General features: G+C 46.0%; 1 protein-coding gene across 2 annotated transcripts; it reads left to right on the top strand.

Moving 5' to 3' along the window:
* Positions 1-27,043, top strand: OBI1 (ORC ubiquitin ligase 1). Of its 2 annotated transcripts, none has more exons than XM_081908201.1 (6): positions 1-188; positions 11,469-11,604; positions 12,631-12,722; positions 14,182-14,430; positions 16,757-16,845; positions 24,471-27,043. In XM_081908201.1, exons 1-6 carry the CDS (start codon positions 117-119, stop codon positions 26,032-26,034), a joined length of 2,202 nt encoding a protein of 733 aa, XP_081764327.1. In that variant the 5' UTR covers positions 1-116; the 3' UTR covers positions 26,035-27,043. The 2 variants fall into 2 exon arrangements, with proteins under 2 accessions (XP_081764327.1, XP_081764328.1); XM_081908202.1 differs by lacking the exon at positions 1-188 and adding an exon at positions 377-765.
* Positions 27,044-27,681: the final 638 nt, after the last annotated feature.

The raw sequence follows: 27,681 nt of genomic DNA on the forward strand, positions 1-27,681 counted from the left end.
CCCTAGCAGCGTGAGAGTTGAAAAGAGCGAGTCTTCCTTCGCCGCCGCCGCCGCCGCCGCGGTCGCCGCCGCCTGTGGATTGGAACTTCCACGCTCGCGGGATTCGAAACGTCACAATGGCTCAGAACGTTCAGAATGTAACACTTTCTCTCACGCTGCCCATCACTTGCCACATTTGCCTGGGAAAGGTAACGGCACCTTGCGTTCGAGATGCAACCGCCCCCCACCCCAAAGAAGGGACACTTTGAAGCGTGCGTGGTCCTCGGGAGAATGCCATGCCTTGCCAGGGAGGAGAGCGAGAATGGATTCCAAGGAGGATTTCCTCTCTCTTCTCCCCCAAAAAGCTTTCCCTCTGACATGTAGCCGATTGTTCCCCGGTCCCCAGATTTGTCCCTGCAGTTCGCCGGAACCTCGTGTGTGTGGCTGCTTTTAGAGCCAGGAGGAGGAAGGGAGGCCTTAGCTGGACCATTGCCGTGCCGGAAAGATTCGCTTCCGCTTTTCAAGACTTATTGGGCTGTGCAGTACTTAAATGAGGACGCGTTCGCTTTTTGTAAAATGAAGGGAAGCTCCTGTGATGAAGGGTCGGCCGGGGGGTGGGGGCGAAACGAAGACTTTCCCCTTCCTCGTTTGTTTCGGGGCTTTTAAAAATTATTATTTTAGAGTGGTTGGGAATTGCTAGGCTCAGAGTCGATGCCTTGTCAGTGCTTTTGAGAGACGAGCTTTTCAATCTGGGTTTCTGCAGGCTGAGAACCTGCTAGTAACAAGGTAGGCCAAATAATTTGGAGTAGAAGCCTAGGCCAGACAGGCTCGTCCCGTTTAAGGACAGCCCTGCTTGCTTCACTATGGTCTCCACAACCAATAATGTTACAGGAGTTCAGCTGGAGTTTGTTTGTTTTCCCCCCTCTTGCTTTCTACCTTCGTTCATGGCATGTATGCTGAGAAAATGTTGACTAGCACTGCAAGAAATGATCCTGAGCTATGATTTCAGATCTTATTTACAACCACTCTGTGGTCTGCTGTCGTCTTTTCCTCCCTCCCGGTCTGTTTGTTATGATACTTATGGGAAAGTGTGTTCGCCGAATAGACGGGCAACCCTGTTTTCAGCAGGCTCTGTATACACAATGGAAAGTTTGTGTCCGTGAGTATGATGGAGCTTGTTGGAAAACTTTCCCCCTCTTTCAGATCTGGTGGTGGCTTTTCTCATGGAGAGAGCAGTGTCTTCTTCTCTGGTGGTCACTTGTAGTGATTAAGATTGTCTTCTGTGAACACGGTCTTAACAGTGACTCTGTAAGTGACTGTGGAGGCCAATTCTGGATCCACACATCCTTCCACAGTGGGGACATAGGTTTCTGGGTGGGAGTTGAGTGTTTGCCTTCCTCTTAGCACATTTCTCCCTTTCGTCCTGAGTTCAAACGTCTTCAAAGTCCATGACACCTTTGGCAAAGGCTGTTCTCCAATTGGAGCACTCGCAGGCCAGTGTTTCCCAGTGGTCAGTGATTATACTTGATTTTTTTAGATTTGCCTTGAGAGAGTCTTTAAACCTCTTTTGTTGACCACCAGCATTACATTTTCCATTTTTACGTTCAGAATAGAGTCGTTGCTTTGGAAGACGATAATAAGGCATCTGCACAACATGACCAGTCCAACAAAGTTGATGTTGAAGAATCATTGCTTCAACACTGGTGATATTTGCTTTTTCCAGTACACTGACATTAGTTCGCCTGTCTTCCCAAGTAATATGCAGTGTTTTTCGGAGACGCCATTGATGGAAACTTTCAAGGAGTTGGAGATGGCGTTTATAAGTGTTTCATAAGCATACAGTAAGGTTGATAGTGCAATAGCTTTGTAAACAAGCATTTTGCTTTCCCTGCGAATGCCCCGGTCCTCAAAACCTCTGCACTTCAATCGGGAGAAAGCTGCACTCATAGAGCTCAGGTGATGCTGGATTTTGGCATCATTGTTGGCCCTTGTGGAAAGATAACTGCTCAGGTAGGAGAAGTGATAGACACTTTCCAACTTTACACCATTGAATTGGATTTGTGGCGCTGCAGAGGGATTGTTTTGAGCTTGTTGGTGCAGCACCCTGGTTTTTTGGATGTTGAGCGATAGGCCAAGCTTTTCATAAGCTTCTGCGATATTTTTAGGATGGTTTGGAGGTCATCCTCTGAGTGTGCACACACTACGTTGTCATCAGCATACTAAATATCTATGACGGAAGTTATGGTAACCTTACTCTTTGCTTTCAGCCTACTCAAGTTAAAGAGCTTTCTATCTGTTCGATGTATGGTTTCTACCCTGGTGGGGAGTTTCCCTTCAACAATGTGTAGGATCATAGCAATGAAAATAAATAATAGAGTTGGGGCGATAACACTTCCCAGTTTAACACCTGATCCCACTGTCAATGGTTCACTTTGAGAGCCACTGTTATCTGCCATTGTTGCTGTCATATTATCACAGAGGCGCCGAAGAATGTTCACAAATTTATCTGGCCAGCCAATTTTCAGAAGAACAGTCCACAGGGCATTACGATTTTCAGTGTTGAAGCCCTTAGTGAGGTCAATAAACGCCATATACAGGGGTTGGTTTTGCTCTCTACGTTTTTCTTGAAGCTGTTGAGCAGTGAAAATCATGTCTACTGCCCCCCAGAAGGTTGAAAACCATTTTGGGATTCAGGAAGGGTAGCCTTGGATATAGTTAGGCGATGGTTTGCTAAGATCCTCTGATGCCTTTCAGGTGAAGACCAACTCATAAAATATCAAGGTGCTTATTATAGTCGTTCATCCTCCTGGGCTGCTTTCAGAGAAGAAGAGTGGCCTGTAAATAAGTATAATAGCTGCTCTTCCTTTAAATAAATAAAAAAAACAGAATGCTTTATAAACATGTTAAAAACTTAGAAACCTACCCAAATAAAAACCATACACCAATATGAGAACATTCTGATTTTTTACATTACTGATATAGAAACATGAGTAGAGGTTGAGTCCTTACAGACTGTAGGTCTTTTAACTAAATTGTAATGATTATTGTTTTTAGACGAAAAAGCCACCATTAAATATTTTCCCCTGCTGCGGTAACGCATCAGAACCAAAATACACCTCAGAATAAACAAGTAGGCCCACTGATAAATTGGTCTTCAGTAATCTGCTAAAGCTATAGTGGATTGATCTGCTTGTATTAAAAGCAATGCATTCTTAATTATGAAACTGCTGAAATCTTCCATTCGACATTTGAATGGTGTTCTCAGTTGTGTTTATATATCTTCTAAACGTTGAGTCACTTTGAAACTCTAGGGGGATCTATTTGATGGATTGCTTGAACCTCTGACATACTTTGTTCACTGAGTCAAGGTAAGGATTCAGGCACTAGCCAGGCCTCAAATCATTTGTTGTTGTTGCTGTTTAGTCGTTTAGTCAGGTCCGACTCTTTTTGACCCCATGGACCAGAGCACGCCAGGCACTCCTGTCTTCCACTGCCTCCCGCAGTTTGGTCAAACTCATGCTGGTAGCTTCGAGAACACTGTCCAACCATCTCGTCCTCTGTCATCCCCTTCTCCTTGTGCCCTCAATCTTTCCCAACATCAGGGTCTTTTCCAGGGAGTCTTCTCTTCTCTTGAGGTGGCCAAAGTATTGGAGCCTCAGCTTCACGATCTGTCCTTCCAGTGAGCACTCAGGGCTCATTTCCTTCAGAATGGAGAGGTTTGATCTTCTTGCAGTCCATGGGACTCTCAAGAGTCTCCTCCAGCACCATAATTCAAAAGCATCAATTCTTCGGCGATCAGCCTTCTTTATGGTCCAGCTCTCACTTCCATACATCACTACTGAGAAAACCATAGCTTTAACTATAAGGACCTTTGTTGGCAAGGTGATGTCTCTGCTTTTTACTGTGCCTTTATTTGCTGCCTACAGGCATTTTCACCTGAAGCAGAGAGGACATTAAGACTAGGACTTGGTAGAGCATCCTTCCACAATCTGGTCCCTCCAGATATTTTGGGCTAAAACTCCCATCAGCTCCAGGCTGGTTGGGACAGTAGGTTGAAACTGAACGTTTTCCTGCCCATCAGGTTTTTGGAATGCCCTCTCCAGAGAAGTACACCTGTTTCAACTTATTTTCCTGGACCAGATGAAGACTTTCATTGGTACAAGCTTCTGGACTGGCTGACTGTAATTTGACTGGCTTTTATTGATGTATATTGTTGTATTTTAATTGTAGGCCACCTGGGAGGCTTGAGGCCAAACTTTCAGGTTGACCCAATGAGCATCCTTTGTTCTTCACTAGCTAGTGTTTTGCAAGCAGCAAATGATGCTTTGTTTGGGAAATGGACCCCCAAGAATCAATAGGCAAAACTCGCCTGTGTGATTTTTGTGTGCCCCCCACCCCACAAGTTTGAATCCTGTGTACCAGAGGTGACCAACCTTTGACCTTCCAGATCTTGCTGGACTCCCATCATACCCAACTGGCATGGCCTCTGGTTAAAGATAGTGTGGGTTGTGGTCTAGTGACTTCTGGAGACTGAGAGGTTCCCTATATCTTCTGTTTACATGTTCTCCTGGCATAGGTCTTTATGTAGCCAAAATGGCACCACCTCTGAGGTTGGCAGAAGTACCTGCATTTTAAAAAATGTAATAGAGGGCAACCCCAGAAAAAGCCGAATGAGAACTGAGCATGCTCAGTGGACAGGAAATGCCAATTGCCTAGGCGAGGAATAAAACAGAAAATCATGGGGGAGCAGGAGTGGAATAGAGTATCCTGCAAGAGGGCTGGAACAGAGTGTCCTTTGAGAGGGCACAACTGGCTAGCTGCTGCACTTATCAGGAAAACATCAAACAGCAGCATTTAGTTGCTGGCGCCACCTTAAAACTCATATTTTCCGCAAAACCTTTGGACAGCTTCCTAGCCCCGATACCCTCCTTCTAAAGCGTGTGTAATTGAAACAATGGCATGTTCCTCTTATTTTTGCCCCTTTAGTGTTTCTCACCCCTTGGGATGCAGGTGGCTCTGTGGTCTAAACCACTGAGCCATTTGGGCTTGCCAATCAGAGGTCGGCGGTTCAAATCCCAGCAATGGGGTGAGCTCCCGTTGGTCTGTCTCAGCTCCTTCCAACCTAGCAATTCGAAAGCACACTAGTGCAAGTAGATAAATAGGTACCATTGCGGTGGGAAGGTAAACAGCGTTTTCGTGAGCTCTAGTTTCCATCATGGGGTTCCGTTGCACCAGAAGCGGTTTAGTCATGCTGGGCACATGACCTGGAAAACTGTCTGTAGACCAATGCCGACTCCCTCTGCTTGAAAGCGAGATGAGTACCGCAACCCCATAGTCGCCTTTGACTGGACTTAACCATCTGGGGTCCTTTACTTTTACTTTTACTCCTTGGGTCAATTTATAAATTGAAAGCCTCTTGTGGTAGGGACCCACCGTCTCATTATGCCCAGGGCACTTTACAGAGAAACGATAATGCTCCAAAATAAAATATGTAACATTTGGAGGTTGGGTGTGGCAACTGGCACGTGCGGTTACATTTTCTTGCTTGAGAAAGTGTACTGAATCTAAGAAGAAGTTGACCCAGACCAGAAATGCGGCAGACTTCTCAAAACGGCAATTCATAAGAGCCCTTAGAGAAAACACAGCTGGTAGGTGCCATCTTAGAAGAGGCACACTCTCTGTGATGCACAAACAGCACTACTGTGTGCCCTTGAATGATTTGTGCGTGGGACAATCTATCGTATAATGTGCTGCTTTGGGGGACTTTTGTCTTGGGTGATGTGAAACTTCTGGTTGTGGTTGAATCCGTAGCCTGTCACAGAGAAGTTGGATGCTCAGAAGAGTCTCTGGCCCCAAGCCTGCACTTACTGTATTTTTCGCTCCATAGGACGCACCGGACCATAGGAGGAGGAGAATAGGAGGAAAAAAATTCTCCCCCTCTCTGCTCAGCGCCCCTTCAGCAAAGCAGCAGGAGAAACGGAGCCCCTTCCATTTCTCCTCCTTCTTCGCTGAAGGGGCGCTGCGCAGCTCTCCCGCTCTGCTGAAGCCGGGAGAATCTTGCTCTCCCGGCTTCAGCAAAAGGAACCTGAAGCCTTTGGAGCGCAGCGTGAATTCCCACTGCACTCCAAAGGCTACAGGAGGCTATCCCTGAAGCCTGGAGAGTGAGAGGGATCGGTGCGCACCAACCCCTCTCGCTCTCCAGGCTTCAGTGAAAGCGAAAGCAACACGAAGTCTCCAGAGCGCCTCCTTAATTTTTGGAGGGGAAAAAGTGTGTCCTATAGAGCGAAAAATACAGTATCCTGTAAAACGAGACAGTTGCAAACAATGCAGTGGAGGAGAGATTTATACCTGACCTCCTGGCAGGTGCTGCAGCTTCCAGGAGGGAGAGAGGTGGCAACAATTTTGGCCCAGTGCAAACACACCAGCTGAGCCAATCTAGCCCTGTGTTTGCACCGCGAGACCCTCCTGTCTACTTCCCCCTTCCCAGTAAGCAGCAGCCATTCAGCTGTCAGGAGGACAGTTGAGCATCTCTGCCATGCCACCCGCTATTGGTCGTACAAAAGGTTTCTGACTTGTCTGAGGTTTTTTTGGCACCCATTTCTCCACCCAGGCTTGTAGCAGTCCAAGGGCATTCTAGACCAGGGTTTCCCAAACTTGGGGCTCTAGCTGTTTTTGGACTACAACTCCCATCGTCCCTAGCTAGCGGGACCAGTGGTCTGGGATGATGGGAATTGTAGTCCAAAAACAGCTGGAGATCCAAGTTTAGGAAACACTGTTCGGGACAAAGGCACTTGACAAGCGCATGGGAAACCAGCTGGTATGGTATGAGGAGAGTTCAGAGGGCAGATAGAGAGCCCTGGATGGCTATACAGTGGTACCTCGGGTTAAGTACTTAATTCGTTCTGGAGGTCCGTTCTTAACCTGAAACTGTTCTTAACCTGAAGCACCACTTTAGCTAATGGGGCCTCCTGCTGCTGCCGCGCCGCCGGAGCACAATTTCTGTTCTCATCCTGAAGCAAAGTTCTTAACCTGAAGCACTATTTCTGGGTTAGCGGAGTCTGTAACCTGAAGCGTATGTAACCTGAAGCGTATGTAACCTGAGGTACCACTGTACTTGGCCCCTGAGCCTGAGACACCCCACACACGCTGCAAGGCATTGTAGACTTAGGTTTGTTTGCCTAGGACAGAGCAGTAGACCACAATGCTTGAGAAATTAGGCTTTTTTTTATTTTATCCTGTGTCTCATATCTCTGGAAGTAGAGCAGAGTTTAGAAGCACAAATATATCAAAGGCTTTTGGGAGCAAAAGTAACATTTGTTTTGGTCTCTAAAGAAGTTTTCGCAGTGGGCGAAGTAGCATTATGAAATGCAGAATTTCTCTGTTTATAGTTGATTATTGAATCCCAGGGTTGGACTCCAAGCAGAATTTTAAATTAAAGGGAGATCTTATTAGTAATGCCTTTCAGAAACTTATTTTTCTAAAACCGTTTGTGCTCCTTTAGGAAAATATATAAGCATCTTGTTAAGATACAAATGCTTAAAGCCCCAATTCTCTGTGGCATAGCAGCTCTTTACTTCTGCCTTCTGTACAATAGAACATATTATATTGGATGGTTATCAGTGCTTAGAACATCTCAGCAGGGTGGAGAAAACCTCTTGCCCTTCCGTGGTAGCTTCACTAATTTTTGTCTGCAGGGAAATGGCAAACTGGCGGAGTTTTTTGTGCTGCAGATTCTGCAGCAAGTCTAAACTCTGTTTCAAGTTCACTTATCATCACGTCCCTTGGGTCTTTTGTCCTGGGGTTCTGTGCAAAAGAAACACAGTGCATAACTTGGGCTTTGGACAGTCTGGACTTCCTATTTATTTTCTAAAGTTTCTAGTTCTCAGTGTAAAACCAGGAAGGCGAAAATCCTGGAAATTGAGTTACATTGGGACGTTGTGCCAGAAGTAGTTAGGTGCAATCTTCTAAAAGTCTAGCAAGCAATGTCTATACTTTTTTGTTACTTTTTTCAAACATTTTCACAAAATCAAATAATTACATTGTTTCATAAATTGACTTCCTACCCTCACCTCCCACAGTGTTTTTACTCAAACCCTTTCTACTGCATTATATATATTTAACTAGTTACAGATAGGTAGCTGTGTTGGTCTGCCATAGTCAAAACAAAAAAAATTCCTTCCAGTAGCACCTTAAAGACCAACTAAATTAGTTCTTGGTATGAGCTTTCGTGTGCATGCACACTTCTTCAGTTACTGTTTCAGTGTATCTGAAGAAGTGTGCATGCACACGAAAGCTCATACCAAGAACTAACTTAGTTGGTCTTTAAGATGCTAGTATCTGAAGAAGTGTGCATGCACACGAAAGCTCATACCAAGAACTAACTTAGTTGGTCTTTAAGGTGCTAGTATCTGAAGAAGTGTGCATGCACACGGAAGCTCATACCAAGAACTAACTTAGTTGGTCTTTAAGGTGCTACTGGAAGATATATTTATCTGTTACAGAAAGCTTCTCTATTACAATTAATTTTTCCTTTTTCTTCTGCTGCTTTTATCTCACAATTTCATTTGGTGTGTGTGTGTGTGTGTGTGTGTGTGTGTAAATAGTCCACAAAGAGCCTCCATTCTTCTATGAAAAGTTCATCATTTTGATCTCTTAATTTCCCTGTCAGCTTTGCCATTTCTGCGTAGTCCATTCCTTTCAAAAGCTGCCACTCCTCTTCTTTCCATTTCTGTGCATATAATAGTCTAGCTTCTTGGACCTGATATCACTTTCACTTTTCATCACTTTTAAAATTTGCAATACCGTCTTTCTATCTTGCAATACCCAAGGCGGTTTACAAGCTGAAGAAACAAAGAATGTACACCTTATAACCTAATGCAATACAGTGGTACCTCGCAAGACGAATGCCTCGTAAGATGAAAAACTCGCAAGACGAAAGAGTTTTTCGTTTTTTGAGTTGCTTTGCAAGACGAATTTCCCTATGGGCTTGCTTCGCAAGACGAAAACGTCTTGCAAGTTTGTTTCCTTTTTTGAGCCTTTTTTGAGGTTTTTGAAGACTTTGGTGATTTTTGAAGACTTTTCCAAAACTTCTTTTGCAGCCATTTGGTAAGTTAAACTTTTAAAACTTTTTGGGGGGTTTTTGGATTTTGGGTTGGAATCCGTGCTTCGCAAGACGAAAAATTCGAAAGACGAAAAAACTCGCAGAACGAATTAATTTCGTCTTGCGAGGTACCACTGTATAAAAAATCTAATGCAATATAATGCAAATCTAATGCAATATAAAAAAGTGATAATAAAACATAACCTTAAAATAAGCAACTTACTTCAAATAAAGTGACATTCAACAATCCATTAGAATAATATAGAATAATATTAAATATCAGCGTATAAAAATTAAACAGAAATCCACTCTTAACCATTACAATGAATAATTTCTAAACGACAATCAAGAAAACAATAGCAAGCCACAGTGCATAAAATAATACAATACAAATTGAGAAGCAGAGACTGGAGGGTGGGACAAGGCAGGTGGAAGAAGCCTTGCCTGATGAAGTCTCTCCCCTCACTTTTTACATTCTGCTCTGTATACCCCTTCCTTACCCATGTATTTTCTTTCTTTCTCTCTCCCTCTCTGCTTTGGTGGCATTGCTGCTTGCTGGCTTATTATTGTACATGTGAGAAGGATCTAGGGGTCTTGGTGGACCACAAGCTTAACATGAGTCAACAGTGTGATGCAGCAGCAAAAAAAACACTACCGCTATTCTAGGCTGCCTCAACAGAAGTACAGTGGTACTTCGGGTTACATACTCTTCAGGTTACAGACTCTGCTAACCCAGAAATATTACCTCGGGTTAAGAACTTTGCAGCAGGATGAGAATAGAAATTGTGCTACGGTGGCAACAGGAGGCCCCATTAGCTAAAGTGTTGCTTCAGGTTAAGAACAGTTTCAGGTTAAGAACGGACCTCCAGAACGAATTAAGTTCTTAACCTGAGGTACCACTGTATAGTGTCCAGATCAAGGAAAGTAATAGTACTATTCTATTCTATTCGCGAGTGGCACTGTGGTCTAAAAACCACAGAGCTTAGGGCTTGCCGATCAGAAGGTCGGCGGTTTGAATCCCCACAATGGGTTGAGCTCCCGTTGCTCCGTCCCTGCTCCTGCCAACCTAGCAGTTCGAAAGAACAAAGTAGGTAAATAGGTACTGCTCCGATGGGAAAGTAAACAGCGTTTCTGTGTGCTCCTCTGGTTCCCCAGAAGCGGCTTAGTCATGCTGGCCACATGACCCAGAAGCTGTACGCCAGCTCCTTCGGCCAGTAAAGCGAGATGAGCGCCACAACCCCAGAGTCGTCCGCAACTGGACCTAATGGTCAGGGGTCCCTTTATCTTTACCTTTACTCTGCCTTAATCAGACCACGCCTGGAATATTGTGTGCATTTCTGGGCATCACAATTTAAGAAGGATGTTGACAAGCTGGAACAGGCTTCCTCAACCTCGGCCCTCCAGATGTTTTTGAGACTACAATTCCCATCCTCCCTGACCACTGGTCCTGCTAGCTAGGGATCATGGGAGTTGTAGCCAAAAACATCTGGAGGGCAGAGGTTGAGGAAGCCTGAGCTGGAACGTGTGCAGAGGAGGGCAACCAAGATGATCAAGGATCTGGAAACTAAGCTCTGTGAGGAACGGTTGAAGGAGCTTGATATGTTCAGCCTTGAAAAGAGGAGACAGGATAGCCATCTTCAAATATCTTAAGGGCTGTCACATGGAAGAGTTAAGAGGCTTGTTTTCTCCTGCTCTGGAGGGCAGGACTCGAACCAATGGCTTCCAGTTGCAAGGAAGAAGATTCTGACTAAATAGACGGGGAAAACTTTCTGGCAGAGCTGTTTGACGGTGGAACGGTCTCCCTCGGGAGGTTGTGGCCTCTCCTTCCTTGGAGGTTTTTAAGCAGAGGTCAGATGGCCATCTGTCAGGGATGCTTTATCTGAGATTCCAGCATTGCATGTGAGTGTCTGGAGGCGGTTGGAGGATGGATGGCGGCTAACAGATTGAGGTTGAATCCTGACAAGACAGAAGTACTGTTTTGGGGGGACAGGAGGCAGGCAGGTGTGGAGGATTCCCTGGTCCTGAATGGGGTAACTGTGCCCCTGAAGGACCAGGTGCGCAGCCTGAGAGTCATTTTGGACTCGCAGCTGTCCATGGAGGCGCAGGTCAAATCTGTGTCCAAGGCAGTTGTTTACCAGCTCCATCTGGTACACAGGCTGAGACCCTATCTGCCCGCGGACTGCCTCGCTAGAGTGGTGCATGCTCTGGTTATAAATTATTATTATTATTATTATTATTATTATTATTATTATTATTACCCTTGGGTTCCTTCTGACTCTTAAGATTCTATGTTCCTTGCATGATTTTTATGTGTGTCCCAAGCCGAAAAGGGAAAAGAGCAATTGCTTCCAGAATACCTTTTTAATTCTTATACCCTCTCCATTGCAAGGTCCGTCATCCGGTCATCTGTGCCAACAACCATGTCTTCTGCTCCATTTGTATTGAAGTGTGGCTGAAGAACAACAGTCAGTGTCCTGCTTGTAGGATCCCCATCACCACTGACAATCCTTGCAAGGAGGTCTTGGGTAAGGCAGCCTTTCTCCCTCCCATCAAATGCATGCAGAATCTTTTTATCCTCTGAATGGCATGGAGCCTGTGCAGCATTCAGCTGCACTGTTTCTGCTGAGGCTCGCAACCAGCTTTTGTATTTTTATTCTGCCCTTTTTGCAACGGTGGCGTCCGTTTCACTATATCCCATTTTGTTTTTGCAACATTACCGAGAAACAGATTTGACTGTGATCGTGTGAATGGGACATGTTATCCAACAAACCCAGGTGTTCCCAGCCATAGCCTTGATTCTCCAGCCAGTGCGCTGCAGTGGGGTGTAGTGGTTAGAGCAGGTATCGTCAATGCAGCACCCTCAGGGGCACGTGCCAAGACCATATTCCTGGCACCCACAGGGTCCCTGCCCCTGCTGAAATGAGGCTTGAAAGAAGCATTCTGTTGTAGCCAATAGAATAGATTCAACATGTACTGAGTTTGTTGCTTGTGCCAGGCAAAGTTTCCCCAGTTTGCAAATAATATGCCCCCAGAGTCGGCAACCCTGAAGCGAAATGTTGGCCTGGGAAACCTGAATTCAAATCTCCGCTCAAGCCGTGAAGTTTACTACTTGACCTTGGGCCAGTTGATTCCGCCCCCCCCCCCACTTAGCCTACCTCACAGGGTTGTTATCAGGTATATGTGTTACACATTCCAGGGAACTGCATGGGAGCGATCGCAGAGGTGGTGGCAACCCCAGATTATAAGTAAAGAAGACTTTAGGCTGGAATCCTCTACCTGGCAGCAAGGCCTATGGAAATCAGCATTCTGATTTCTGAGTAGACACGCAAAAGATGTAATGAATTTTATAAATATAAATAAGATTGCATTAGGATGTGACAGCCTTTGTGAGTCGTAATCTTAAAATAAATTATATTTAAACTTCAAAACGAAGTGTGCAAACCTGCTGCCCCTCCAGATGTTGAGGCAGGGATGTTGTAGTCTGGAGGGGCTGCAGATGTTTAGAAGAAAGCTGAGCGCTGAACGGAGCCTTGCTTGTTGTGTTGCTGCAGGAGGGACGAGTGAAAGCAACCCTGTGTTCAGCCCGACGGTCAGGAAACAGCTCCGCAAAACGAGGCTCGAGCTAATGCACAAAGAATATGAGGTAAGACTGTGTCAGGAAGGGTGGTTTGTGAGGTTCTGGTTTGTATGGAGCCAACTGCCTTGGGACACATTAGGGATGGGGAACCAACAACCTATGGATCTTATAAGGTCCGCAAGGCCATTTTGGCCAAGCCACACCCACCTGCCCTACACCTGTGAAGTGTGGGGCAGGTAATGACCTGGCTCAGCTAAAGCAAAGTGCTCCACAAGACTCAGCTATCATGCCCAGCCTCTTGCAGAACACTCCACAAGACAAGGCTTCGCAAAAGGGTCTTTGTGGATGTTCTGGGGGCTTTGCAAGGCCTGGCGAATCAGTGGGTTCTCTGGTCCAGTGTTAGAAACCCAGCCTGTACACTATCTGTATATTGAGGAGCTTAAGGTGTACACTGGATGGAAGCCCATATTTTGAAACTGCTTTGTGTTCCAAGGTGCTGTTCCGTACAGATCTGGCTAAAATAATAATTATAAGAATAATAATTTATTATTTGTACCCCGCCCATCTGGCTGGGTTTCCCCAGCCACTCTGGGCGGCTCCTAACAGAATATTAGAAACACGATAAAACATCAAACATCAAAAACTTCCCTAAACAGGGCTGCTTTCAGATGTCTTTTAAAAGTCAGATGGTTGTTAATTTCCTTGACATCTGATGGGGGGCGTTCCAGAGGGTGGGTGCCACTATCGAGAAAGCCCTCTTCCTGGTTCCCTGTAACCTCACTTCTCATAGTGATGGAACCGCCAGAAGGCCCTCGGCACTGGATCTCAGTGTCCAGGCTGAACGATGGGGGTGGAGATGCTCCAGGTATACTGGGATAAGGCCATTTAGGGCTTTAAAGGTCTGCACCAACACTTTGAATTGTGCATCTGCCTAGGCTCTGCTGAGAAAAAGATGAGATCAGCCTTTGGTCGGATCCAGGTACTATAAGATCTCTCTCTCATTCACACACATACAGGGTGAGTCGTTTAAAAGAGGCCCCATGGATACACATGTTCCACAGGGCCTGTTTTAAAAGACTCACCCTATATATACATGTACAGTGGTACCTCAGGTTAAGAACTTTACCTCAGTGGTACCTTCAGGTTACAGACTCCGCTAACCCGGAAGCAGTACCTCGGGTTAAGAACTTTACCTCAGGATGAGAACAGAAATCGCGCACCGGTGGCAGTGGGAGGCCCCATTAGCTAAAGTGGTACCTCAGGTTAAGAATGGTTTCAGGTTAAGAACAGACCTCCGGAATGAATTAAGTACTTAACCAGAGGTACCACTGTTCTCTTTGATGACAGATTCAAAGCCAGCTCATTTTCTGTACCGGGATCAGCCTACAAAAACCTGAAGAATTGAGCAGTATAACAAAGAAACTTAGCCGATATTGTTGTTGTTTTTCCCTCTTCTTTTCCTGCCTCCTGCAAAAACGTGTTTCTTCTGCCCCCTAATCGGCCGTGGGTTTGCCTCACTCGGAAGGATGAAATAGAATCTCTGCAGAAGGAAGTGGAGGAACTGAAAGGGAGCAAGCTCAGCCTGGAGGCACAGCTCAAATCTGTCCTGCACCCCGAGACGCTTGACGTGTCTGACAAAACCCGGGCGAGTCCAGGACTCTCGGAGGACAAGCACAAGGTGGATCCAGAGACTTTGGCGGTATGGACACAGAAGCTTCAGGCGGCTAATGATATGTATGAAAAAGTGAAAGAGGACATGGGAGCGCTAACGGAGGTAATGAATGCGAAATCTGACAATATTGAATGGGCAGGGGTAACAGGCGGTGTGACCTCTTGTGTAATTTCCTAGGTGGGTTGAGAAGCGAAATAGGGTTGAGGCACTGGGTCAGTGGACTTCCTGTTAATTGGCCATTGTCCAATATTCCATGAATCCAAGAATGTGGTTGTATGAGGTCCATGTTCTGTCTTCTTGTTCGACACACCATCGTTGGACGGCATGGGCAAGCCCTGATCCATGCAGGGACTGAGTTCTGGGTCATTGCGCACTTGAGTGAAATCGTGTGCGATTGAAATACCCCGTCCCCCATTCTGCCCTTTTCGTGATATCTTTTATGACGTTTCCGGGTCCCTTTGGGGCTCGGCACTGTGTGTGATTGCGCACGTATCGGCCATGACTGTAATTAACTTAATGGCGCCTGAATGTTCCCTTCATGGCCGTCAAGATCATATAACACCAGTCCTAAAAGACCTACATTGGCTCCCAGTATGTTTCTGAGCACAATTCAAAGTGTTGGTGTTGACCTTTAAAGCCCTAAAAGGCCTCATCCCAGTATACCTGAAGGAGTGTCTCCACCCCCATCGTTCTGCCCGGACACTGAGGTCCAGCGACAAGGGCCTTCTGGCGGTTCCCTCACTGCGAGAAATGAGGTTTCACGGAACCAGGCAGAGGGCCTTCTCGGTAGTGGCACCTGCCCTCTGGAATGCCCTCTCTTCAGATGTCAAGGAAATAAACAACTATCAGACATTTAGAAGACATCTGAAGGCAGCACTGTTTAGGGAAGTTTTTAATGTTTGATGTTTTTTCATATTTTTAATATTCTGTTAGGAGCTGCCCAGAGTGGCTGGGGAAACCCAACCAGATGGGTGGGGTATAAGTAATAAATTATTATTATTATTACAGGATGGCACATGCATGTTCCCTTCATTGAGGACCCACAATCTTGTAACAGTCCCTCCTGATAGCTTAGACCCCTTTGCCTTCGCTCCACCTATTTTGGCTTCCCTACTCCACTTTTTCTCTCTCCAGATTATCCACACCTCCATGACATTTGCTCAGTGCCAAATGGTGTGCTCACACACCTTTCCTCTTGCATGGTCAGAAGGAAGCGTTAAGACACTTCCAGTTTTGCTTTAGTGCAAATTGTCCGACCTTGAAGGTCCAATCTGTGCCCACCCCAATAGGCTGACTGACAGGCAGGGCAACCTGTTTGCCCGTCACCTGGATGCCAAATGATGGGCAGGGGGGTTTCTCCACTTGACCGCGAAAGACCAATGTGCAGCCGCTGACGGTCAACTGGTCTGTCGGAAACACAGCACAAAGACGCTTTGCAAGCCCCGTGTCTGCGTTTCTCGAGCGCCAAGTCTCGGTTGGCAGAGCGGCTTTGAGTTGGTTGTCAGCTGCAGGGTCCTGCAGCCAACCCTGCAGGCTTGAACCAACAGCCCATCAGCTGGTAGAGCCATGACTTCAGCCCCTGTTTTTTGCAGGTATCGGCTGTGCTGCCGAATTCCCCACTGTCAAGCACAGGGCAAGTAGGTGTGGTTTGGAGGAAACAGGGATATGGGTCAAAAGTTGGCCTGTGGGCTGCAGCCCTGGTGCGCAACTTAATTTCTGACCTTTCCTTTGTTGCAAGTGTGCGAACGTGTGCGCCTGTGGCTTCCTTGCCCTTAACGGAAAACGAGACACTTGATTCCGTTCGCGGAGACAAGAGGGGCTTTAAATCCTGAGGCTTATTAATAGCAGCATTCTGCAAGCGACACCAATGGGGCCTGGCAAATAAGTTGTCATCGCGGATTTTGTTCTCTAGAGTGTGTGTGTCTGTGCCTCTCTTTTTATTTTTTCCTATAAGGGGAAAAAGCCGCTTGACAATCTTAACTCGGTTTGGGAGAGTTGGGAAGCTGTTCGACACTCATTTTGCTGATACCTGCACATTGTAATGTTAATGCATTTAAAGTATTTAGTCATGTGGAGGAGAAGGAGGGGGGAACATGGAATTGCCATTAGTACCTCCCCACCACCACCCCTTAATGACTGTCAGGCTGAACTAACATGGCTCTGTTTATTTCCCTGGGTAGAAGCCTTGCGGTGTATTTTGGGAATATAAATTAAAAATGCCTGTTCTCTCTCCAGTTTTTGCAAGCCATTTCCCAGGGTAATTTTTAAGTGGTGTCTCTGTCGAGGGTCTCAGAGAAGAGGGAGCGGAGTTAACTGTTGCTCCTGTCTAAATATGCTTCCCCTCCTTTAAAGTCATATAAACATTACGAGTGAGTTTGTTTGGGGTTTTTTTTCCTGCGCGCTTATAATCCTATTTATTTCCATATAGGTAAATAAGAAGCTGAGGCTCGAAAACAGTGGCCTTGTGAGGGAGAACTTGCGGCTAAAGGCTGAGGTTGGAAGCCGATCGCCCCAGAAGTATGTAAATATTTTAAAACCTGTTGTGCATTATTCATACGATCATACACAGCTACTGGAGGACCATAACCGCCGTTGCAGGAATGCAGACTGGGCTGGTGGAGAGCTTTGTCTTTGTTTTGTGTGTGTGGAGATTAAATAGGAATTCTGAACGGCTTGTCTTCCTTCAGACTTAGATGCTACATGCCGTCTCTGTCTGAATGCATGGTGATTTATATTAGATTTGTTTCAAAACCACCTACAACGATACTACAAAAACTGCTTGATATTTGCCTGTTTCCTACTTCCCCTCCCCCGCCCAACCACCACCACAACCCCCTGTGCTTTTCTATAGAATAACAATAAAAAAATAGATTTATTTATGAGTCCTCAAAACAACTTGCACCACAGGTATTCAGGTGGAAATTTATTGGTTTTGTTAAAAGTGTTTGTAGTTCACCCTGCAGCCCAAAGGTCCAAGGGTTGAGATGCAGAAACAGGACAATCAAATCAACAGCAGGTAAAAATGATTCCCCATTCCTTCATGACAATGGTACTGCTAACTACAGCCTTGTATTCAGATGCTTGGATGCCATCTGTGGAAGTAAATTAATGGACAGGCAAAGGGTAGAGCAGGGATAGCCAACATGGTACCCTCAAGATGTTGATGGACTTCAATTCCCATCAGCCCCAGCCATGGGAGATGATCAGAGATGATGAGAGCTATAGTTCAACAACATCTGAAGGGTACCATCCATTCTTCCTCCACCAACCCGTAGTGTTTCCAGGTTGGCCTCAGAGTGGTAAAGTCTAGCCAACTCCTGGTTGCTCTCAAGGTTACTTAGAGAACTATAGAAAGCCATATTGTTCCCTCTTCTCAAAACATTGGTTGAAACAGATCATAGCATTGTCCACCTTTTCCACAATGACTCCTCCAGTAGTTTTGTGGCCATCGTCCATTTCCCCCAGCACTCATAAAACAAGTTTTGGAACCCGGGGTCCCCAACATGGCACCTGTGGGCACAGTGGCACCCTTGGAAATTCCCGTCGGGCCCTACCAAGGCCCACCAGCCTCTTCCAATGTTTAGTTCTTCTTCTTCCTTTGTTGAATTTAAAGAGTTTGGTGAACAGCTCCTATCACTAACCACTGGCCATGGTGGTTGGAGGTGATGACAGTTGGAGTCCCAACATCTGGAGAACTTGGTGTTCCCCACTCCTGATCTGCTATGTTAAAAGACTCATCACTTCAAAGAACGTGATGATTCTGGGAGAGCTCAGTTGGTAGAGCAGGAGACTCTCAACCTCGGGGTTGTGGGTTTGAGCCCCACACTGGACAAAAGATTCGTGCCTTGTAGAGTCCTTTTTGACTCTACAGTTCTGATGTGTGCAAACCACAATGTTGGGTCGGACATGAGATACATTCCTACCTAACTTCCTTCCTGTGTTAAATGCACTAGAAATAGACTGGTGGGTTAGTTAATGTGCTGATGTAGCCCTGCTCAGTCTGTACTTCTCCATGTGTCCCTTATGGCTGCTAGAATGGTGGTCTTTCTGAGGTCCAGAGACACTTCTTAAGAGAACCTGCGCTTGAGAGTACAATGCTTTCTCTTGGTAAGCAAATTAGAGGTTGCCTCTAATGCAGGTTGCATTAAATAAACATCTTACACATTTCTTCCATTGGACTTTTCTGCTAGATCTGCATATAAGTGAACTGTGCATATTTTGCACAGACAAGTCTCTCTCTTCCATGGCAACTATGGCTGGATCTCAAAGTAAATGGCAGCTTGCTAACAGGCCCCCGCGTCTTCTCACCATGAATCCTGTCTTGCAGCCCCTTCCAAGGGGGCTGCTACCGAAGATAGATGGTGACCAGCCTGAAGGGAAAGCGACATGCTCCCTGGCTTCCAGTGGGAGACAATTATTGTTGGAATTTGAACAGCGGAGGCTGGGTTCAAAGGCTGCCTCGGCCTCTGTTGGCAGAGTCCAACAGTACTTTTTGCGCATTGGAAAGCAGGGAGAGGGTGCCCCCCTCTGAAACTTGCATTTCATTGTGTGCCCTTCCCCACTCTGCTTAGAAGGATGACAAGAAGGCCCCAAGAGAATTTGCAACTTCTCCCAAGTGCTCCTGCTTGAAACAGAAACAGAGCTCGCTCGGCAGCCATTTTGAATGTGCAACTGGTTTGCATAATACAGTGGTACCTCAGGTTACATACGCTTCAGGTTACAGACTCCGCTAACCCAGAAATAGTACCTCGGGTGAAGAACTTTGCTTCAGAATGAGAACAGAAATCGTGCTCTGGTGGCGTGGCGGCAGTGGGAGGCCCCATTCACTAAAGTGGTGCTTCAGGTTAAGAACAGTTTCAGGTTAAGAACAGACCTCCGGAACGAATTACGTACTTAACCCGAGGTACCACTGTACCAAGATTTTCAACCTTTCTGAGTCCACGGCTCCCTTGACCAACTATGTACTTTTTTTGGCACCCCCGTGGGGCACAGGAGCCCAGTTATGGCAGCTCCTCGTCCCTTTTCAAACACTCTCCCTTGTGGAGTGTTCCCTCAGCCACTTCTTCTCTCCCCTCACCTTGAGAGTCCTCCAGGCAGCATGGCCCAGCCACCCCCAAGAGAAGTGCCTCCTCACATTGCCCCATAGGGGCCTGGGAAGATGATGCCCCCAGCCTTAGCAGCCTGATGGAGACTGGCCAAAGCTGAGGCCATCTTACTCACCTTGGGAGGCAGCAGCAGCAGGCATCACTGGGCCTGCATGGCGGGAAGGCTCCCCTTCAACACCGGACTCTCAGCTCCTAGGCAGGCCTTGCACACAGGAAGAACAAGAAAGGCCACCACAGTGCCTGTCTGCCCAACCTCCCATTTGTCTGTCTATTTACAACAGCAACAGACTGGCTGGCTGAGCTCCCTCACCCACTTGCTTGCTTACTGCAAGGCCACCTCAGCTCCTGGCAGCCAGCACCCCCTGACCAGCCCCCGAGACACCATTCGTCTGTAGGCAGGGCTGCTGCAACAAACAGCTGTGCAAGCCTTTGGGAGGCAGAGACACAAGAGGACATCAGAGGAGGGAGGGAAGGAAAGAGGGACTGAGGCCAGTGTTGCCCACAGCACTCCTGACCACCACGGCACACTGGTTGAAAACCACTGCTGTAAGCCAAACCATGGTTTACTGAGACCATGTGAAGGTAGGAGATCCCAGAGAAGAGTCGACAGCCAGTTTGTTCTTCCTTAAGGTCCTTTTTGGGACACGGGTGGCGCTGTGGGTTAAACCACAGAGCCTAGGACTTGCCGATCAGAAGGACGGCGGTTCGAATCTCCGCCACGGTGTGAGCTCCCGTTGCTCAGTCCTTCTCTTGCCAACCTAGCAGTTCGAAAGCACATCAAAGCGCAAGTAGATAAATAGGCACCGCTCCGGCGGGAAGGTAAACGGCGTTTCCATGCGCTGCTCTGGTTCGCCAGAAGCGGCTTAGTCATGCTGGCCACATGACCCGGAAGCTGTATGCCGGCTCCCTCGGCCACTAAAGCGAGATGAGCGCCACAACCCCAGAGTCGGTCACGACTGGACCTAATGGTCAGGGGTCCCTTTACTTTTACTAAGGTCCTTTTTGCTGCCATGCTGAGCTAAGGTGAGGTTTGGCTTAGCACACGAGTCACTGACATTTGACGGCAAATGCTTTCAGGGCCAACCCACCCACCCCCGCCACCTAAATTCAGACATCTTGAGAAACCAGGAATGAATGAATTTTATTATTTCGGTCACAGACCAGTTCAAGCCCACATGCAATATCAAGGAAGTCATAAAACACAATAGGGATACATTTAAATTTGCAATTAGGTATAATAGAGACAATACAGATATAGCAACAGTTTAAAAATATATAAATTAAAACTTAGTCACTAACATATAACCTAAAAGTATCATTTAAGGCCTTAATCATTATGATAGCACAGCTTGTTCCCTAAGTTTTATGGCAATCACACAGAATTTGGTTATCCTTAACATGATCTCAGGATCCTTGTCCTCTACCATGGATTTTAGACATTGAAGTTCGGATTCATTTGAAGATTTTTGCATAGAAGGGGTAATAAATACCAAGCGTATATCCTTCTAGAAATGGCAGTGTAACAAGGCATGAGAGACAGAGAGAAACCAGGAAGAACTTTGCCCAGCACAAAAATTATAACCGATACATTTGTGTGTGTGTGTGTGTGTGTGTGTGTGTGTGTGTGTGTGTGAGAGAGAGAGAGAGAGAGAGAGAGAGAGAGAGAGAGAGAGAGAGAGAGACTTCTACCCAGCTCTAAAGTTCAAATGAATACTCAACAAGGCTTAGAAAAGAAACACAAATCCAATATGCAAGATTAAAACCGCAAATACAGTGACTGAAAGTAGCGTTTGTTAACTGCAGCACCAAAACAAATGTTAAATATATTTATAAATCTGTGCAAGAAGAGTTCAGCTTGTAGTCTGTTCACCCGACACAGTTAATTTTGGATCAGTTTTTGTTATTTCTTGCACCTGTGGGTGTTCTTCATGTTGCATCTTCAGTCTCTTGGTTGGGTGTGCACTTCAGCAATAGCAGAACGCTTTTAAGTTCCTCTTGCCACATCCTTCAGAATTCATCAGCTCTTCTGTCTATGGGCTTACCCCCAATTTTGCTTCGGGTGAAATTTGAGCAGCAGCTCTCAGTATGAACCAGGCAGAGGGCCTTCTCGGTAGTGGCCCCCGTCCTCTGGAACACCCTCCCATCAAATGTAAAGGAAATAAACAACTATCTGACTTTTAGAAGACATCTGAAGGCAGCCCTGTTTAGGGAAGTTTTTAATGTCTGGTGTTTTATTGCTCTTTTAATTCTGTTGTGAGCCGCCCAGAGAGGCTGGGGAAGCCAGATGGGTGGGTATAAATAAATAATTATTATTATTATTATTATTATTATTATTATTATTATTATTATTATTTATTATCATGATGATGTGAACCAGTCAAACCTCCCCTGGGTGAATATTCTTCATTTGGGGTGCTATCAGCCCTTCCTATGCCTTTTTAAAATGTGGGGCTTTTTCGAGTGGGGGTGCTATGGGGTTGTTGTTTTTGTTATTATTTTGATGATGTATTTTGTGGTTTTATATTTTGATATATTCTGTGAACCTCCCTGAGACCTCCAGGTATAGGGCAGTATACAGATTCAATAATAATAAAATTCAAATAATAACAAATTCAAATAATAATAATAACATAATATTAATACCACTGAGAAGGCTCTCTTCCACATTGCCACGTGCCTCATTTCAGATGGCTTGGGGCAGCCGGAGGAGGAACTCTGAAGATAAGCCTGAGTTTACAGGTGGAGAAATGGCATATCCTTCAGAGATCTAGCTACCAAGCCATTTTAGGCAGGCCCCAGCACTTCGAATTACACCCAGAAACCTAACTAAAACTTGTGAAGCAAAATGATCTAGGGAGTCAGCACAAACTCTTCATCAAAAGCACTGCTCTGCTCAACTGACTGCTGTGGTTTTTTTTGAAGTGTGTGGGTTTGGAGTTCCAAGGAAACAAGCCGCTTTGCAAAAGATTTTTTAAAAAGTTCCAGCACTGCGTAAGCCGGGAGAAAGCTGTACATCAGAGAGGAAAATAATCGCAAATGAGTCTTAAAAAAAAAAAATCTCTAAAGGATGGTGACAATTACTGAATTTCATATTGGCATTTTTATATTTGACAAGGTGACATTGTGGATGAAATGTATATTGTAAAACACTGCTGAGCTGTAAGAAAATGATTGAATGTAAATATTTCAAGATGTGGACTGCTGTTCAAATGTTATCATAAATCTCTGCCATTGTTTTAGGGGATAATTCTTCATGCATATTTGAGTTGAATGGATAGGTCCAGCCCCTGGTAGGGTAATCTTCTGCTTGTTATTGCCTTAGTGCTGCTAATGGTTTAATTTTCAGCCGTAGACTCTTTTTTTTTCTAAAGTGTTCTTTGCTCCCTTTTATCATAGATGTAGGATTTTGGGGTTTGACTAGGGCATAATCGCCATGCTCTCGGTTTTGTCGCAGAGTGGTGCTTTGCTGACTTTTAAAGACCCATCCTAATGTGGGCACAGCTCCCAAGTATGGAGGAGATGGTATCATCATTTTAGTTGTATCCCCACCCATCTGACTGAGTTCACCCAGCCACTCTTGGGCAGCTTCCAACAGATATAAAAACATAATCAGAACATCAGACATTAAAAACTTCCCAATACAGGGCTGCCTTCAGAGGTCTTCTAAAAGTTGTATAGCTATTTATCTCCTTGACATCTGATGGCAGGGCATTCCACAGACAAATTTTATGCTGGATGATGGAGGGGTGATTAGGATGGTCAGCACTCTTATCCTTCAGCTGTTTACTGTTAAAATAAGCTACAGAGGTCTTGACATTGAGGAAAGAAGGGCCAAGAAATTAGGATTTACCATGTGTGTGTTGCCAGGGCCATAATAATAATAATAATAATAATAATAATAATAATAATAATAATTTATTATTTATACCCTGCCCATCTGGCTGGGTTTCCCCAGCCACTCTGGGCGGCTTTCCAACAAAACACTAAAATACAATAACCTATTAAACATTAAAAGCTTCCCTAAACAGGGCTGCCTTTAGATGTCATCTAACAGTTTGGTAGTTATTTTTCTCTTTGACGTCTGGTGGGAGGGCATTCCACAAGGTGGGCGCCACTACCAAGAAGGCCCTAGGCCTGGTTCCCTGTAACCTCACTTCTCGCAGTGAGGGAACCGCCGGAAGGCCCTCGAAGATGGATCTGGTGTCCGGGCTGAAGAACGGAAGTGGAGAGGCTCCTTCAGATATACAGGGCCGAGGCCATTGAGGGCTTTCTCCTGCACCATTCTCCTGCCTTAGAGCCTTCCCAGTCTGATATTTCCATGGGAGGTTCCCTAGGCTGTTGCCTCCCCACATTTCTCCTCATCTAGCCAGTCCATGGCAAGAATCTGTATTGGAATTAATTTGATGATGATATTGTTTTATCGCTTGTTGTATGTTGGCCAGGGATCTATTGGGAGGATAAAATAATAACAACAACAACAACAACTTTATTATTTATACCCCGCCCATCTGGCTGAGTTTCCCCAGCCACTCTGGATGGCTTCCAATTGAAGTAATTGTTATTATTTATGGGATTTACTAGTCCCTTCTTTAAACGAAACCCCTTTTTTAAATGAAATGTAAACTCAGCACAACTTACAATAGTTAGATAAAGAGCCCAGCAATGCCTGGAAAGACCACAGATTCCTCATCTCTCTTCCCATTCCATTCTCCCTTCCTTCTCAGAGTCCCTCTTACTTTTCCTAACTCCATAAATGTGTTTGTCTTCTGAGCCACCTTCGTCAGAGCTATGAGTTGTTTGCATATAACAAATTGTCTGTTTAATTACCTTTAACTTTCAAGCTGCAGGTTTCTTCTAGGAGGCCTATGGAACCACATTTTGTTGACCTTGCCTCTGTCATAAGGCTATGGCGGGGTAAATGGGATTGTTGAGGGTCGCTTCTTGTATAAATAAGTGAAACGGTAAGAATTGGAGTGTTGGTTGACTCTCTGTTTCCTTTAACCCTCTCTAAACGCCTCGCATTTTGGTTTCCTGCAGATTCGGGAGGTTTACCGTCGCCGTGCTTCAGTCCAAGCTGGAACAGTGCGAGCGCGAAACCAACCGCCTGAAGAAAGCTTTGGAGAGAAGCGATGCCTACATCGAAGACCTGGAAGCTCAGATCACTCGGCTGAAGAGGGAAGGCAGCCAAAGGAAAAGCACAAGCCCGGAAAGCGACGCCGCGGATCCCATGGAGGACAAAGAGAGTGGCAGGAGCGCAGCCAGCGAGATAGCGCTGCTGGAGAGCCCGGAAGAGCCCATAGACCCGAGCTGCTTGTGCGCTAGCCACAGCCCGGATGACCTCGAGCAGCCGGCGGGTAGTGGGCTGTTAGGGAGCAGCAATGACGTGTGCCTAAATTCAGCCGGCCGGGGCTGTTCGGATGAGCCCGTTGCTCAGTGCTCGTCCGGCACGGACGTTTTCGCCGGCTCTCAGGAGGGCCTCTTGGATATAGGGGGCTCTGAAATGGACACCTGCTCGGAGCAAACATGGGATAAAATAGAAGACTGTGTGCCGTACAAAGAAGAGCTTTATGAACTCCCGGATCCCTGCACGCCTCTGTCTCTCAGTTGCCTGCAGCTGAACACTCCTGGCAACAAAGACGACCCCACCACAAAAGAGGAGGATCCCAGAGCGACGCCCACCTTTCTGAGAAAACTGGAGTTTGAGGATTTTGGTGAGGCGTCGGATGACGGGAACAAAGACTCTCCGGAACATAGCGCCAGCAGTTGCGAGGGCAGCGAGACCAAGGCGGCCTGTTTTGCTTCGGACAAGCCGGTGTTTTGGAACAGGTGCCAGCCACGCTATGACGAGAACTTTGAGGGCGCCGAGCCCAGCGCGTCCCCCAGCGACTCTGGCGAGCCTTCGGCGAAATCCAGCGACAAAACGCACAACCCGAGCGTCCCGAAAAAGCTGCATCCTGTCCGCTCTTCAGAAATGAATCGAACCAGGACGTCCAGCGAGGCGTCTATGGATGCCGCCTACCTTGATAAAATCTCCGAGCTGGATTCGATGATGTCCGAGTCGGACAATAGCAAGAGCCCCTATTACACTTCCAAGTCGTCTTCTGACCTGGATAACTCTTGCAAGTCGACGCAGTGTCCCGACCTCCTTAATGAAAAGGATAAGACTGCCAAGGAGAGGAAGGAGCAAAACGCTCTGAAATGTCCTCTTGCAGGTGATAATTCGGAAGAGGGGAGCGACTGGAAGTCTGCCACCTTTTCCATCCTTTCTCCATCTGCATTAGAGACGACAGAGCCCTTCCCGTTATTTGCCGGCCGGACTTCAGAAACGAGTGAAACGAAACCTCGGAGTTTCCTCTTCCAAAGAGAGCTTTCCCCAAGCTTTCTGTTTAGCAACTCTCGAGGGTCATTTGAAGAGCACAAACTTGGGTCCCCTCTCTATAAGGTGACACCCGAGCTGCAGAACCTCCACAACCAACTCCAGTCTCCTTGGTCGTCGTCCTTCATACCCGACAGAAAAGCCAAAAGCATCCACGCGTCGGCGAAAAGGAAAATCCAGAGTAGCCTGTCCAGCGCGAGTCCCTCAAAAACGACCAAGAACTGATTCCCCTCTTGACTTTCACTGGGGTTTTTTGTTTTGTTTTCCTAAACACAATACTTTAGTGCCAATGTGAAAATGTTTGTTCCTTCACCATCCCTTGCAAATTCCTTTTGGGTTCTCCAGTGACCTCAGTCTGTCCTACTTTGACACTGAGCGACGGAGTGTGGAAATCCTTTGGTGCAGGGGTGAGGATCGTGTGGCCTTCCCAGATTCATCCAGACTACAATTCCCACCATTCCTGACAATCTGCTAGGCTGGTGGGAGTCTGGCAACATCTGTAGACCCACAGTTTCCTTCCCCCTCTGCTTTGGAGTACGTTTTCTTGAAGAATAAATCTTCGTAACGTTTATCTCTTGATAGATGTCTTCAGGTTTAGACACCTCGGGGTTTCTTTTTGTTTCTTTGGCGTTGGGTTATAGGAGGTCTCTATCCTGTGAGGAGCTGTTAAATGCCCAGTTACTGAGCCTTGACAGATCTTCAAAGCAGTTTCTCGTGGAGACAAATCATGATATGGGTTTGACACCAGTTGGGTGGCTGCGTTGCTTCTCGTTTTCTTCTGCAAAAATGTGACAGGAGCTATCATCACAAAGCCCAGCTTCTCTCCGAAGCTGGCTTCCACCGCAAAACATTTGCTTGCTCGCACCTGCATGAGTCTTTGCTGAATCTGTAGCTTTGAATCTGTAGCTGTTAGTCTCTTTCTTTGGCAGTTTTCATTTGGAAAAATAATGTTGTTTTGCTGAAGACACAGAACCCAGTCCTTTTTTGCTTCTTTGCTCTACTTTTTTTTTTAATTAAACACTGCTTTCAACTTTCCAAAATGAGAAAGTGCCACTGTTGTACAAGACCGTGTTGTTTTGTGACTGTGTAGTTCATAAAAATGGGTTGGTATGCTAATGCCCTGTTTACCAAATGTGCACTGAGCATTTTACATGAATACTGTACTGTTTTACATTAATACTGCATGCTTTTTTTCTATGTGGAATGAATAAAAAAAAATGTCACAAGCGCCGCATTTCCTTGATGCTGCTTCAGATACTGAATTAGCATACAAAGAATTGAAGACTTTTGCAATTAGAAATCCTACTCGGAATGTTCATTAAGTCGTTCCCTGTGATGGCAGCGCGTACCAGTTTTGTCAATGTGGTATCGAATAATGTGGCTGGTGTCTTTTGATTTCCATCCTGCATTAATGTTTGGTTTCAAATTCACTTGTATTCTACTCCTGCCTTCAAAGAGCTCCGGGTAGCAAAATGTTCAAGGGGCTATTGCTGTTCATTTGTGTGTGGGGGGTTTTTTGCATCCCAACTCCTGTCAACGAGGGTCAAGCAAGAGGAACTGGCCTGAACTACACATTACGGCATAATCAACCCCTCGTAATTAGTACAGCTGAGAATGTGTGACGCATCACATTAGAGTTTTTTCCTAATTCTGTGGTCTATTTTACTGGCTTGTGGCACTGAGCGAAATAGGGGCGACAACCTACCAAGAAGAGCTGAATCTGTCAATTTCGCTTCCTTTAGCATTCTCCAACCTTGATTTCATTTCTCCACGTTTACGCAACGGTTTACCACGGATGGGAGGAATCCTCATGAACATTCACCGGCATCTTAGCATGAACCTTTTCCAAAGATATGTTTATACCTGCCAGGC

Source organism: Podarcis melisellensis (assembly GCF_964234715.1).
Source record: "Podarcis melisellensis genome assembly, chromosome: 4".
Taxonomy (NCBI): domain Eukaryota; kingdom Metazoa; phylum Chordata; class Lepidosauria; order Squamata; family Lacertidae; genus Podarcis; species Podarcis melisellensis.